At 46.2% G+C, this 13,869-nt stretch overlaps 1 protein-coding gene and 1 non-coding gene across 2 annotated transcripts; both read right to left on the minus strand.

Annotated features, from left to right (window-relative positions):
- Positions 1–5,656: 5,656 nt before the first annotated feature.
- Positions 5,657–8,258, minus strand: MRPS24 (mitochondrial ribosomal protein S24). The gene is made up of 4 exons (XM_002751363.7): positions 8,198–8,258; positions 8,051–8,119; positions 7,707–7,818; positions 5,657–6,080 (listed from the first exon to the last, which is right to left on the minus strand). Exons 1-4 carry the CDS (start codon positions 8,234–8,236, stop codon positions 5,797–5,799), a joined length of 504 nt encoding a protein of 167 aa, XP_002751409.3. The 5' UTR covers positions 8,237–8,258; the 3' UTR covers positions 5,657–5,796.
- Positions 8,259–10,756: 2,498 nt separating this feature from the next.
- Positions 10,757–10,921, minus strand: LOC118144034 (U1 spliceosomal RNA). The gene has a single exon (XR_004728500.2). It is a non-coding gene; the product is annotated as a U1 spliceosomal RNA (small nuclear RNA).
- Positions 10,922–13,869: the final 2,948 nt, after the last annotated feature.

The raw sequence follows: 13,869 nt of genomic DNA on the forward strand, positions 1-13,869 counted from the left end.
ACGTCCAGTAAGTACTTAACAATTGTAAGCAAGTTACAGTTATGCCCAGTAAGTTATGGTAAGTTACAGTTATACCCAGTAAGTTACGGTAAGTAAGTTACCAAGTGTAAATACTTGTTAATATTTCACAATGAAGGTAACAATGGTCCAAAATGAACACAATCAGGCAATAAACCATAAGGAGCCGAAAGTGGACGCAATGCCTCCCAAGTCCTCATATCCATAAAGTAATGTCTGTTAATTATTTTGAATAGCATAGTCCCTCTCGGTTCCTGCTTTCCCTCAGCTTGACTCCCCCAACCGGGGATCTGTGTCCAGGCTCAAGCTCACCGTATGGCGAGCCCCATTTCCTAGGGGCCTCACATGGGAGCGATCCCCACAGATCTCCCTCAGTCTATTCCTAGTCAAGGACAAGGTCAGAGTTGGGGTGAGGGTCAGGTCACACCTTCCACATTAAGAATCATGATGCCAGTCAGGACAAGGTGACAGTCAAATTCACTGTAAGGATCAGAGAAAAGGTCAAGTTGAACTTCATGGTCAGGGTCAATGTCAGAACGTAGGTCAGATCAGAGAAAGGGCAGAATAATGGCCCCCAAAGATGCCCATGTCTTAATCCCTGGGACCTCTGAACATCTGTTACATGGCAAATTTGATTAGGTTGCTAATCCTTTTACCTTGAGGTAGTAAAAGGCCCCGGATTATTCAGGTGGATCCAAAATAACCCCAAATCCTGGCCGTGCATGATGGCTCACACCTGTAATCCCAGCACTTTGGAAGGCTGAGGTGGGCAGATTGCTTGAGCTCAGAAGTTCAAGACCAGCCTGGCCAACATGGCAAAAACCCATCTCTACTAAAAATACAAAAATTAGCCAGATGTGGTGATGTGCATCTGTAATCCCAGCTACTCAGAAGGCTGAGGCAGGAGAATCATTTGAACCCCGGAGGCAGAGGATGCTGTGAGCCGAAATCATGCCATTGCACTCCAGCCTGGGCAACAGAGGAAGGTTGCCGAAAAAAGAAAAGAAAAGAAAAATCTCCTTAAAAGTGGAAGAGAAAAGCCAGAGAACAATCTTCAGTGATGTAAAGTGAGGATCTGACCTACTACTGCTGGCTTTGAAAATGGAGGCAGGGGCCACAGACCATAGAACGTAGGCAGCCGCTACAAGCTGGAAATGGTGAGGAAACTGACTATCCCCTAGAGCCTCTAGAAAGGAATGCATCCCTGCCAACCCCTTGATTTTAGTACAGTGAGACCCATGGCTGACTTCTGACCCACAAAACTCAAATTTCAAGTGCAGGAACAAATTTGGGTGAGGGAAAGAATTAGGGTTAGAATCAGTTTAAAGTTAGGTGCAGGGTAAGGGTGAAGTCAGGCTCAAGTTGAAGGTCAGAGGGTGAGAGTGAGTGTGTGATTTGGTGCCAGGTTCAGGCTCATGGTCAGGGTCTATGTGAGAGTCAGGGTCAAGGTCAGCATAAAGGTAAGAATCAGGGTGTTCGGCTCAGGGTCAAAGTCAGTGTCAAATTATGTCAGTTTGAACATCAGGGTCAGAATTATTGCAAGGGTCAGGGTGAGAGGAGAGGAAGTGAGGGTCAGAGTAAGGGTCCTATTCAGAGTGAGGAAAATCAGGTTGAAGATAAAAGTCAAGGTCAGAGTCAGGAGCATGGTGAAGGTCAGGAACATGATCAAGTTCTAATGAGGTTCAGTTATCAGTGATAGAGTGGAGCTCACAGTCAAGTTAATGTCAGAGTGAGGGTAAGAGAAAACATTCATGTCAGAGTGAAGGTTAGAAGGGTCAGGGTCATGACCAACTCACGTGCAGGGCTGGGGTCAGTGTGAAGGTTAGGGAATGATTAAGTGGAATGTGAGAGTCAGGGAAAAGGTGAGAGATGAAGTCAGGGTCAAGCTGAGTTTACAATCTGGTTGAGGGTCAGTATCAGTCATGATCCACACATGGATTATGGTCAGGGTGAGAAACTGCTTCGGGCCAGGGTCAAGGAACAGGGGAGTCCTAGGGCCTGAATGACAACCAGTGTCAGCACTGCTGAGTGTGAGAATCAGGTCAAGGGCAGGGTTAGATTGGTGTAAGAGATAGGGCCAAGGTCAGGGCCAGAGTCAGGGTTAGAGATGAGTGGGGGGTCAGATTTACATGACTTCCATGTTCCTGGTCAAGGTCATGATAGGTGTCTGGGTGAGGGTCATGGTCAGAGTCAAAGTGTGCATCAGTGCTAGAGTGAGGATGAGGTCAGGGTCAGTCACTGATACTGTTTGGCTGTGTCCCCCACCAAATCTCATCTTGAATTGTAGCTCCCATAATTCCTACATGTTGTGGGAGGGACCAGATGGGAAAATAATGGGGACAGTTTCCCCCATACTGTTCTCACAGTAGTGAAAAAGCCTCATGAGAGCTGATGATTTTATAAGAGGGAAATCCCTTTCACTTGGTTATTATTCTCTCTTGCCTGCTGCTGTGTAAGATGCGCCTTTTGCCTTCCACCATGATTGTGAGGCCTCCCCATTCACGTGGAACTGTAAGTCTATTAAACCTATTTTCTTTATAAATTACCCAGTCTTGGGTATGTCTTTATCAGCAGTGTGAAAGCAGACTAATGTCATACATCAGTACCAGCAGAGTGGAGTGCTACCATAATGATACCCAAAAAATGTGGAAACGACTTTGGAACCGAGTAACAGGCACAGGTTGGAACAGTTTGGAGGGCTCAGACAAAGACAGAAAAACTAAGAAAGTTTGGAACTTCATAGAGATTTGTTGAATGGCTTTGACCAAAATGCTGATAATGATATGGATAATAAAATATGGGCTGAGGTGGTCTCAGATGGAGATGAGGAACTTGTTGGGAGCTGGAGTAAAGGTGACTCTTGCAATGTTTTAACAAAGAGACTGGAGGCATTTTGCCCCTGTCCTAGAGATTTGCGGAACTTTGAACTTAAGGGAGATGAATTATGTTATCAGGCAGGAGAAATTTCTAAGCAGCAAAGCATTCAAAAGTGACTTAGGTGCTGTTATAAGCATTTAATTTTAAAAGGGAAACAGAGCATAAAAGTTGAAAAAATTTGAGGCCTGATGATGTGATAGGATAGAAAAGGAATCCACCCCCTCCCCTGCCTCCACTTTTTGAGAGGGAGTCTTGCTCTGTCACCAGGCTGGAGTGCAGTGGCACCATCTCAGCTCACTGCAACCTCTGCCTCCCAGGTTCAAGTGATTCTTCTGCCTCAGTCTCCTGAGTAGCTGGAATTACAGGTGCCTACCAACACACTCAGCTAATTTTTATATTTTTAGTAGAGACTAGCTTTCACCGTGTTGATCAAGCTGTTCGTGAACTCCTGACCTCAAGTGATCCACACGCCTCAGCTTCCCAAAGTGCTGGGATTACAGGTGTGAGCCAAGCCACTATGCCCAGCTGAAAAACCCATTTTCTGAGGAGAAATTCAAGCCAGCTGTAGAAATTTGCATAAGTGATGAGAAGCCAAATATTAATTGCCAAGACAATGGGGAAATCCCTAGGGCGTATCAGAGACCTTTGCATCAGCCCCTCCCATCACAGGCCCAAAGGCCTAGGAGGAAAAAATGATTTTGTGGGCCAGGTCCAGGGCTCACCTGCTGTGTGCAGCCTAGGGACTTGGTGCCCTACATCCCAGTTGCTCTAGCCATGGCTAAAAGGGACCAAGTTACAGCTTGGCCATGGCTTCAAAGCATGGTCCAAGTTCCAATTAAGTTCCAAGCCTTGGCAGCTTTTATGTGGTGTTGAGCCTTCAGGTGCACAGAAGTCAAGAATCAAAGTTTGGGAACCTCTGCCTAGATTTCAGAGGATATATGGAAATGCCTGGATGTTCAGGCAGAAGTTTGCTACAGGGCTGAGGCTCTCACAGAGAGCCTCTGCTAGGGTGATGTGGGATGGAAATGTGGGGTTAGAGCCCCCACACAGAGTCCCCACTGGGACACTGCCTAGTGGAGCTGTGTAGAGGGCCCCCATCCTTCAGACCCCAGAATGGCGGAGCCACTGCCAGCTTGCACCATGTGCCTGGAAAAGCTGCATTCAATGATCATGTTGGAGCTTTAATATTTAACTGTCCTGCTGGATTCTGGACTTGCATGAGACCTTAAACCCCTTTGTTTTGGCCAATTTCTCCCATTTGGAATGGCTGTATTTATCCAATGCCTGTACCTCCATTGTATGGGGTGTACTCTAGGAGGTAAGGAACTAATTTGCTGTTTATTTTACAGGCTTATAGATGGAAGGGACTTGCCTTATCTCAGATGAGACTTTGGAAATTTGAGTTAATGCTGAAATGAGTTAAGATTTTGGGAGACTGTTGGGAAGGCACGATTGGTTTTGAAATGTGAGAACATGAGACATGGGAGGGGCCAGGGGTGGAATGATATGGTTTGGCTGTGTCGCCAGCCAAATCTCATCTTGAATTGTAGCTCCCATAATTCCCACATGTTGTAGGAGGAACCCAGTGGGAGATAACTGAATCATGGGGGTGTTTCCCCATTCTTATGGTAGTGAATAAGTCTCATGAGATCTGAAGATTTTATAAAGGGAAAACCCTTTGGCTTGGTTATTATTCTCTCTTGTCTGCTATCTAAGACGTGCCTTTTGGCTTCTACCACAATTGCAAGGCCTCCCCAGCCATGTGGAACTGTAAGTCTATTAAACATTTTTTAAATAAATTACTCAGTCTCAGGTATGTCTTTATCAGCAGCATGAAAATGGACTAACACAGTCATGGTAAGAGTCAGGGTCAGATTCAGAGTGAAGTTCAAAGTGAGCATCAGAGTCAAGGTCAGGGTCAGACTCAGATTGAGACACGTGCTCAGGGAGGGCCTAGGTGAGAGGGAGGGTGAAGGTTAGGCTGCGTGTCAAGGTCTGGGTAAAGATCAGCATTAGGGTCATGGTTAGAGTCAGGGCCATTATCAAGTTTAGAGTAAAAAAGGTGTTAGGTTGAGGCTCAGGGTCAGGTTAAAGATATTAGGGTCATGGTCACGATCAGCATGAGGTCAGGATATGAGGGTCAAGGTCAGGATCAGCAACCTCTGCGCTACTTTCTGGCACCAGGTGCTGGCTTTTGTGGATGCAACTTTCTGAAATGCTCTTCCTCCATTTACCTGCATGTCTTCTTCCTTCATGCGCTTGCACCATGCTGCCTCACACTCCCTGCCCTATCACTAGGATGTGAGTGTCGCAAAGGCAGTGATCTTGGAATGAAATGTTTTGCACATTAATGGGTCCCAAGCACTTAGAAGAGTGCTTGGCACAGAATAGGCACTCAATAAGAGTTTAACATCGATGAGTGTGCATTAAAGTATTCCTGTGAAAAAGTACATCTGGGAATAAAATATAATAAAATTCACAGTAGTTCTCTCTGGAGTAGAATTGTAAGAAAGCTTCATAGTCAATTTGATACATGTTCATATTGTTTTGTTTCTTAAAAAGTAACACTGAATAGATCTTTCCATTTTGAGAGAAAGCAAATAACTTTAGTGTTTGACAGAATGATTGGCACAGGTACTCACCAAACTGTAGCTATGAATCAAACTTGAAACGACTGGCAGCAGCCTTCCTGCAAACCCTGGAGCACCGTCAAAGCAATGCTACTCTAGTTCCCTGATACAAGAGTAAAAACAGAGGCAAAGACAACATAGAGGGTCTTTATTAAAAGCAGCTGAGACCATGCCTCGGTCCTCTGAGGGGATGTACTTCCTCACGTTCCATTCCTTTCCTACATTTCCATTCTCTGCAGGTTACAGCTTGATGCAAAAAAAGGGGATCATCCTAGATATATTTATACACAACCTTTGAGGGCACAGTTTGGAGGTGGAGTCGCACAGGACATTTGAAAAAGTGGGACAGCAAAGTTTCACTATAGCCCACAAGGAAGTAGAATTTGTGTGCAGGCAACTGCCTCAGGACCAGGGCACAGATCTCCAACTGGTTAGCCCGGCGCTTTATAACCAGCTGGTCAGCCAGGCAGCCTGGGAAGGTACCCCACATGAACTTGCGAAGGAAAATATCCTCCACCGTTCGCTCTGCGGCATGGTCCTCCCCATCCAGGTTACCTGAAGAGGGAAGGGCATGATAGACAAGTCAACCTCATTGCCCCACGGCTCTGCCATAACTCCAGAGTCAACATCCAAAAGCACTGAGCACGATCCCACCCTTCACCCCCACCCTCTTCTCTTCTCTTCTGCTAATAGAGTAAGAAAAACAATGCTTTAAAGTTCAAGGTATGTTATGTCATTAATTCTCAAGCCAATTCTGTTTAGTAGGTATTACCATTATTCTTCTTTTACAAAAAGGAAGATGGAGGCCTGAGTCAGGGTACAAAACTCAGATGATGCCACCACATCTAACCCCTTTCCCAGCCTTTCTTGGCTGCCTTATAAAAACACTGGCCATCCCATGAGCCAGAAAGATGAGGCTACCAGCTATTTTGAGGTTAGGGACATGAATCTTCTCATGAGCTAGGCCTCGGGCTTCCACCAGTGGATTCTCAGTGTGAACCCTGGATCCCCTGCAGCCTTCACGATGTCCATTAAGAGTCTGCACACAGACATCCAAACCTCAGACCAGAACCTGATAGAGTGGGGGATAAGCATCTGTATTTTAAGTAAGTTCTCTAGATGCATCTCAAACATCCAAGTTGAGAACTCCTATACTAAACAAAACACAATTGGTTCTCAATAGTTCACAGTATTTATGTTCTATACAGTCACTGCCAACACTGAGTGAATACTGAACTATTGCTGCCAGGGGAAATAAAGGGTTAGGTTCCTTCTAGCCTCTGAGCCCCATATTTTTGTTAATAAGTCAATACGTAACCTAGTTTCATTTGTTTCTGTTTAAAGACACCTTACTTAATATATATGGTTGATTCATTAACACTGAATTTAGGGCCAAGAGCAACTCATGCCTGAAGAAAAATTCTCTAATACACGTATGTTCTCCCAAAGGCAATTCACAGCCTTCTCCTGCCTAGGAACACTAGATAGCACTTCAGCACTGCAGGCCCATTTTAAACAGCAAAATCACTAACAAAAAGGACAAAAATGCAAAAACAAAATTCTAGACCATAAAAAGGACACTTTTAACAGTATGAGAACTGAAACAAGGCAGAGCCTTGCCCACCTGAGCTCGGAACATGCAGCTGGGGGAAGGCTGCTCTACCCATATCTCAGAGTGACCTTGAAAGTGTCCAGAGTATTGAGTTGGGGCTTAAAAATAAATTTTGGCCAGTAAAATCTGAAAATATGGAATTCATGAATAATGAGGGTCGTCTGTATATATTTATAGAGAAAAAGTTGTGCATCAGTGGAAAACCGCATTCCTTAGAACGCACTCTTCAATGCTATCAAATTCTATAAGGGCTTCACTCCTTTCCTTGACTCTGAGCTTATTTAACAGCTCAGTAAGTTACCGATAACTGACAAGAATGCAAAATAATTCTTGTCTGTAGATATGCAAGTAAAATATGGAAAAAGTCAGTTTTGCATCCCTCTTCAAATTTGATTCAACATCCTGATCTATAAATGTCTCTGCTTTTTTTATGTCTCCTTTGAATTGGCTCCATAGATTTCTGACCCCGGCATTATTTCCCGAGTTAAAGGAAACGTGTGACACGTGTTCATCTTGTTTCCAGCACAATCGTATTGAGTGCTCCCTTTGGAAGCCTGAGGTTCCCGCACCTGTGTGCAGCGACAGCCAGCCCTTACGGTGGGCGATGTAGTGCGGCGCGTGTGCCTCCTCGTAGGTCACTGGCTTGTCTCCCTTGCTTACGCGGACTCGGGCCGCCTGGTTCTAGGAGCAAAAGGGGCCGTGACTCCACGAGACCCCGCATCCAGACCCCTACCCCGAGCCATGTTCTCCCAATCAGCTGGCACTGCTCCCCGACCCCAACCCCAAGATCCCCACGCCCCGACTCTAGCCTCGCCTCGGACCCCCAGGCCACGCCCCTTTTAGCCCTCGCCGCGTCCCCGACCCCGACCCCAGCCCCGATCCCGGCCCCCGACCCCGCCCCGGCGGTGCTCACCTTGGCGCAGACCACGGAGGTGTGCAGGGCGTGCCAAGTGCAAGGCAGCTCTCGGCTACAGGACAGCACCTGTGGAGGGAGGGCGCGTGAGGTGGAAACTAGGGACCCCACCCCGACTCGCCGGGACCCGCCGGGTCGCCCACTCACCCTTAGCCCCAGCAACGCGCCGCACACGGAGGCCGCCATCTTGCGCCGCGCGCAACGCAGCGCGTACCACAGCGTGCTGCGGGGTGGAGACGGCTGCGGACGAGACCAAGTCGGCGGTGCAGGGGCGGGGCAGGGCCTCCGTGGGGCGGGCCTCTGCGGGGCGGGCCCTCTTCCGGGAGGGGCCGCGTGGTGCTGTGAGCTTTCACTCGCGCCTTCCTCGCAGGTCTGTGAATGCTCAGCCTTGTGAATACTTATCCCGCCGCTCTTCACTCTGTCACGATTGCTGCTTGCATCAGATTTCAGATCCGGAAATTTGAAGATGCGAAACGTGAGATTTCCTCTTCACCGCTAGTACCGGGGATGGGTGTGCGGCCCACCGGACCCAGCCCTGCCCAACCGCACCCTCGGGGCTCGAAGAGGAGTGAAGCGTTTTCCCAGGTCCTTGGAATTAGGCTGCTGAGTTCTGCCTCCAAATAATATTCGTAAAAAAAAAAAAAAAAAAAAAAAAAACAGAAAAACCCTCCAGACTCTTACCAACAAATAAATAAAGGAGAAACATGTTTTGGTTAAAACGTCACCCAGTTCTTCAAGGATGACTAACGCAGTTATGCAAGGACGGGTTTGCCACATGTGGCCTTACTGGTGACTGGCCCCTAGGGAAGGAACATTTTAAGTTGGGTAACGGGCCAGAGAGCAAGGAAATTCATGGGAACATCTCAGGGCCTGTAATACTCAAACCAGTGAGTCGCCACTGTAATCGGTATCCAGTAATTATTAATGTCAAACGGAAAAATAGCAACACTGGCTATTTTATTTTAGAACTCACCACGGTAATGGGTAAAACACGGGCTCTGGAGTCAGACCCATGTATAACAATCTTTGTATAGTTAAGACTCAGTTCTATTATCTATAAAATGGGTCTTAATAATAGTACTACCTTATAGAGCCATTAGGATCGAGAGAGTAATTAATAAATGATGGGTTGTGTTTGGTTGAACCATGTGAAATTGCCAGCATTTTGGCTGTTCTGGACCTACATCATTCGCCTTAATGGTACCGTACTTGCATACGGCTGCAGGTTCCTGTCAGGGGAGGACGGCATTATGATCCATGGGAGGGGAAATGGAAGAAAGGTGGAGATGAGTTGCCCATGACCACACTGAGGAGAGGGAGAGAGGGACCAACACACAGTCTCTTGACTTCAGTCCATTTTCCATGACCAAGACTCCTCTGATTACATGAAGGTGGGTTCTCAAAAAACCCATAATAAAAGGACAAGGTCTTCCATGTCCACTGCCTCAGAAATGTTTTATTCTTAATTTTTAAAAACTGTAGCCCCCAACTGTTCTGCGTATTGAATAAAGGGACATAACAGGAATGAGATGCCCTCTGATCCATAACACTTTGCAAATGTAAGATCTTTCAACTTTTCCTAAGGAATCCTTTTCAAACGATATTTATTAAAGTTTTCATAATGTTCAATAATTTTATAATTATTAAGTTTTCATTAATTTGCTTCAAGGTGGTGAGGATGGGATCTGGCATCTAAATTGCCTGAGTCCAAATCCTGGACCCAGTGTTTCCTGGCTATGTAACTGGGGCAAGTGACTGAACCTCCTGACCCTCGGTTTCCCTCATCTGTAAACTGGGGACAATAATGGTGGTTGTGAAAATTACAGTGTGATGTGCCTGTCAGAGGAAGAGAGCAGTTGTGGCTTTTGTTGTTGTTGTTTTTAATGAGTCTCTGATAGCCACATATCCCGTTAGGGAGACGAGCCAGTTATTGAGGCTTCTATGAGAACTCACAGCAACACCACCCTGTCTGTCAGAGGAAAGGGGAAGGAGAAAGGAAAACGAGATACTTGGGCTGATCAGAGGCAGAGGTGGCAATGACACAACACCTACTGGGCCCAAGGTGGGCAGGGGCTGCATCAAGAAGGCTGTGATTGGGAATCAAGTTTTGCCCATAAGGCAATAGGCAATAAAATGGTCAAACTTACACTTTCCTCTATTCAAGCCATTCTCCATTATGCCTGAGGTGTCTCCGGAATTCCAAACCAATCTAGATCTTTCCAAGCATCACAATAGCCAGTTCACTGGCAGACATTTCTGGGGTTCGAATATCTTGTTACGTATCCTTTATTAGCTTTGTTTATACTGCGATCGGGGAAAGGGGGTCACGTCTGTCTTCACATAATTAAAATCGCTTAGCCAGGTGTGGTGGCTCACGCCTTTAATCCCAGCACTTTGGGAGGCCGAGGCAGGTGGATCACGAGGTCAAGAGATCGAGACCATCCTGGTCAACATGGTGAAACCCCGTCTCTACTAAAAATGCAAAAAATTAACTGGGCATGGTGGCGCGTGCCTGTAATCCCAGCTACTCAGGAGGAGAATTGCCTGAACCCAGGAGGCAGAGGTCACAGTGAGCCGAGATCGCGCCATTGCACTCCAGCCTGGGTAACAAGAGCGAAACTCAGTCTCAAAAATAAAATAAAATAAATAAATAAAATCACTTAAAATGACTTTTATACATCAGTATGAATTGTTGGTGTTTTTTTCCAGGGGAAAGCATGAACGGAGTCCCCCACTACCACAAATTATGCAGTCGAGTTTCCCACATTTGGGGAAATCGCAGGGGTCAGCACATTCAAAGTGCAATGGATAAGCCTTGCCTTGGGAAAACCACCTTCGTGATCATGGTATGCTCCCCTGCCAGGTAAGTATAGTATGAACTTGCTAGTTTTAAATCATCAGCAGAAAAATGTGACTGGGGATGTTTTATTTTTCTGTAATTTCCATTTGTTGTTTCGACGCACTTTCCTTCTCCTATCAATTCCATGACGGAGGCAGTATTTCCAGGCTTCACAGAGCAGAAGATGGAGGCTCACAGACTCGCCTGAGGTTACAGAACTAGCAAATGGTAGCAGGCATTTTGCTCCAAAGCATGTGCTCTTTCAGTTTCACTTCCTGGGGGCGAGGGTTCAGACCCATGTTAGGATCAGGAAATGGCCTGGGTTTCTATGGCTTGCTGTAGACAGCTCCCAACTGGCCATCGTGGACTGCCTAGATAGCGAGGACTGCCTGGTCAAAGGCCAGGAGCCGATAACTCCACGTGAAGGACCCACCTGCACCCTTCCTGGGGCCTAATGCAGGGACGAGGATGCAAGACTGCTTTTTCTCTGACGTGAGCCTTTGACACGAACCAGGAACCAGAGTTGCTCCTATGCTCTCAAAGCAGAGATTCGTAACCCCAATTGCCTGACAGAACCTCTGGGCCCCAGACCACCTCTGTGGGGAGAGGGCAGTCACTCACACTTTTAAAATGCCCCTTAGATGATTTCGATTTGCAATTGGGGCTGAGAACCAGTGTCCTGACCTCAGTTTATTTGGGAGACTCCCAAAATGTGTATTTGCAGAGCCCCTTTAGGGGAGAAGGCTGTTGGATTCTCCTGGAAGATTATGGCAGCTCTCCAAGGGGTGTAGCCATAGTCCACGCCTGCCACTCTTGGTTACAAGGGCAGAGGAAGGGAGGAGGAGTCTGCTGGGAGGTCTGGACTTCTTTGAGATGATCTGTCTAGTTGAGTGCAGTGTAGCCACTATGGGCTCATCCAGAGTGCTCAGGGGATACAGCACTGGCTGGGCTGTGGAGACACGCTGTGTGAACGGGAGCCCTCAGCCCCACTGTACTTCTAGAGCCTGAAGAGTTTCAGAATCCAGCCTGGGGGCAGTGAGGTGCCATCTCCCTTCCTGTTGGCTGGAGGGTGAGCCGAGATCACTCCACTCATGGTGGTTCTCTTTACAACTGACTTATCCTAACTCAGAACTGCTGACACTTTACACTTTGTAAACCTGTGGTTTTTACATTACTCCTCCTGATTCTTTTTTTCCTAATAACAACTCGTTCACCAGAAAGAATCCCAGAGGCTCTCAGCTCTATTCTGAGAAATAGGTCAAACAACTGAAACCCTATGAGTAAAGCAGGGAGGCGTGTCAAACCAGATGCCAAGACAGCTCAGCCATTTTCCCTGAGAGGTCCCGCTCCATCCCCCTACCTCTGTTCTCCTTCTGTTGAGGCACAAGGGCTGGGTTTGGTGGGTGAGGTCCCAAGCTGTAATTACTGATGTCAGCTCTGGGGTCCCAAGGATCCACTCTCCTGTTATCAGAGCTGTGGGCAATTAAAAATGCCCAGTGCCACACTGGGACCCTGGGCTAAAAGTCAGAACCTGAACAATCCAAAGCAGTGCTTGGGGTAGAGGGGGGCGGACTCAAGAAAGACAGGACCGAGGGATGGGACTCATGAGCTCCAGCCCCTGAGACTGCCACTCCCAGACTCCCAGAAACTGTGTGATCTAGATATAATGGGCTCAGATGAGGAGACAAAGAAATTGTGCTAAGGACCAAGAAAGGCACAGAAAGTCCCCTGAACCGTGTGTGGGCAAGAATGGAGATGCAACTGGCATCAGAGGCTGTTCTGAGAGATGTGTCTGCCAGTCAGCCAGGGCCAGAGACAGGCAGAGGGGGCCCCCAGGTAGACAGCAGCATGGATGAAGCCATGACCTCCAAAGTGAGCGTGTGGCGGGGTGAGAGTGTGGTCGACGAAATGACATGAGACCAGGACCAAGGTCATCTTGACTCTCGTGCAGCCCTGATTCATCAGTGTTCTTTTTTTTTTTTTGAGATGGAGTTTCGCTGTTGTTACCCAGACTGGAGTGCAATGGCACAATCTCGGCTCACCACAACCTCCGCCTTCTGGGTTCAAGCAATTCTCCTGCCTCAGCCTCCCGAGTAGCTGGGACTACAGGCGCGCACCACCATGCCCAGCTAATTTTTCTATTTTTAGTAGAGACAGTGTTTCACCTCGTTGACCAGGATGGTCTCAATCTCTTGACCTCGTGACCCACCTGCCTCGGCCTCCCAAAATGCTGGGATTATAGGCATGAGCCACCGCGCCCGGCCTCATCAGTGTTCTTAAAGCTGCACTCCGGTGAAATTTTGTTGGAGTCTTAGAAGAATTCAGGATGGGTTTATGGCCAAATCATTTTATTAGTGACTTAGAAAGAGGATTTTCTCTTTTACTGGGCTAATAGACCACACCTAAGGAGTTGGAGCAGCTACCGGATCAGGTTTATATTACATATATATATAGACTACACAACACTGGATCAGGTTTATATTTTATATATATATAGAGAGAGAGAGAGAGAGACTACACAACACTGGATCAGGTTTATATTTTATATATATATATATATATAGACTACACAACACTGGATCAGGTTTATATTTTATATATATATATATATATATAGACTACACAACACTGGATCAGGTTTATATTTTATATATATATATATATATATATATATATAGACTACACAACACTGGATCAGGTTTATATTTTATATATATATATATATAGACTACACAACACTGGATCAGGTTTATATTTTATATATATATATATATATAGACTACACAACACTGGATCAGGTTTATATTTTATATATATATATATATAGACTACACAACACTGGATCAGGTTTATATTTTATATATATATATATATAGACTACACAACACTGGATCAGGTTTATATTTTATATATATATATATATATAGACTACACAACACTGGATCAGGTTTATATTTTATATATATATATATATATATAT

The sequence above is a fragment of the Callithrix jacchus genome, chromosome 11 (assembly GCF_049354715.1).
Source record: "Callithrix jacchus isolate 240 chromosome 11, calJac240_pri, whole genome shotgun sequence".
Lineage (NCBI taxonomy): Eukaryota > Metazoa > Chordata > Mammalia > Primates > Cebidae > Callithrix > Callithrix jacchus.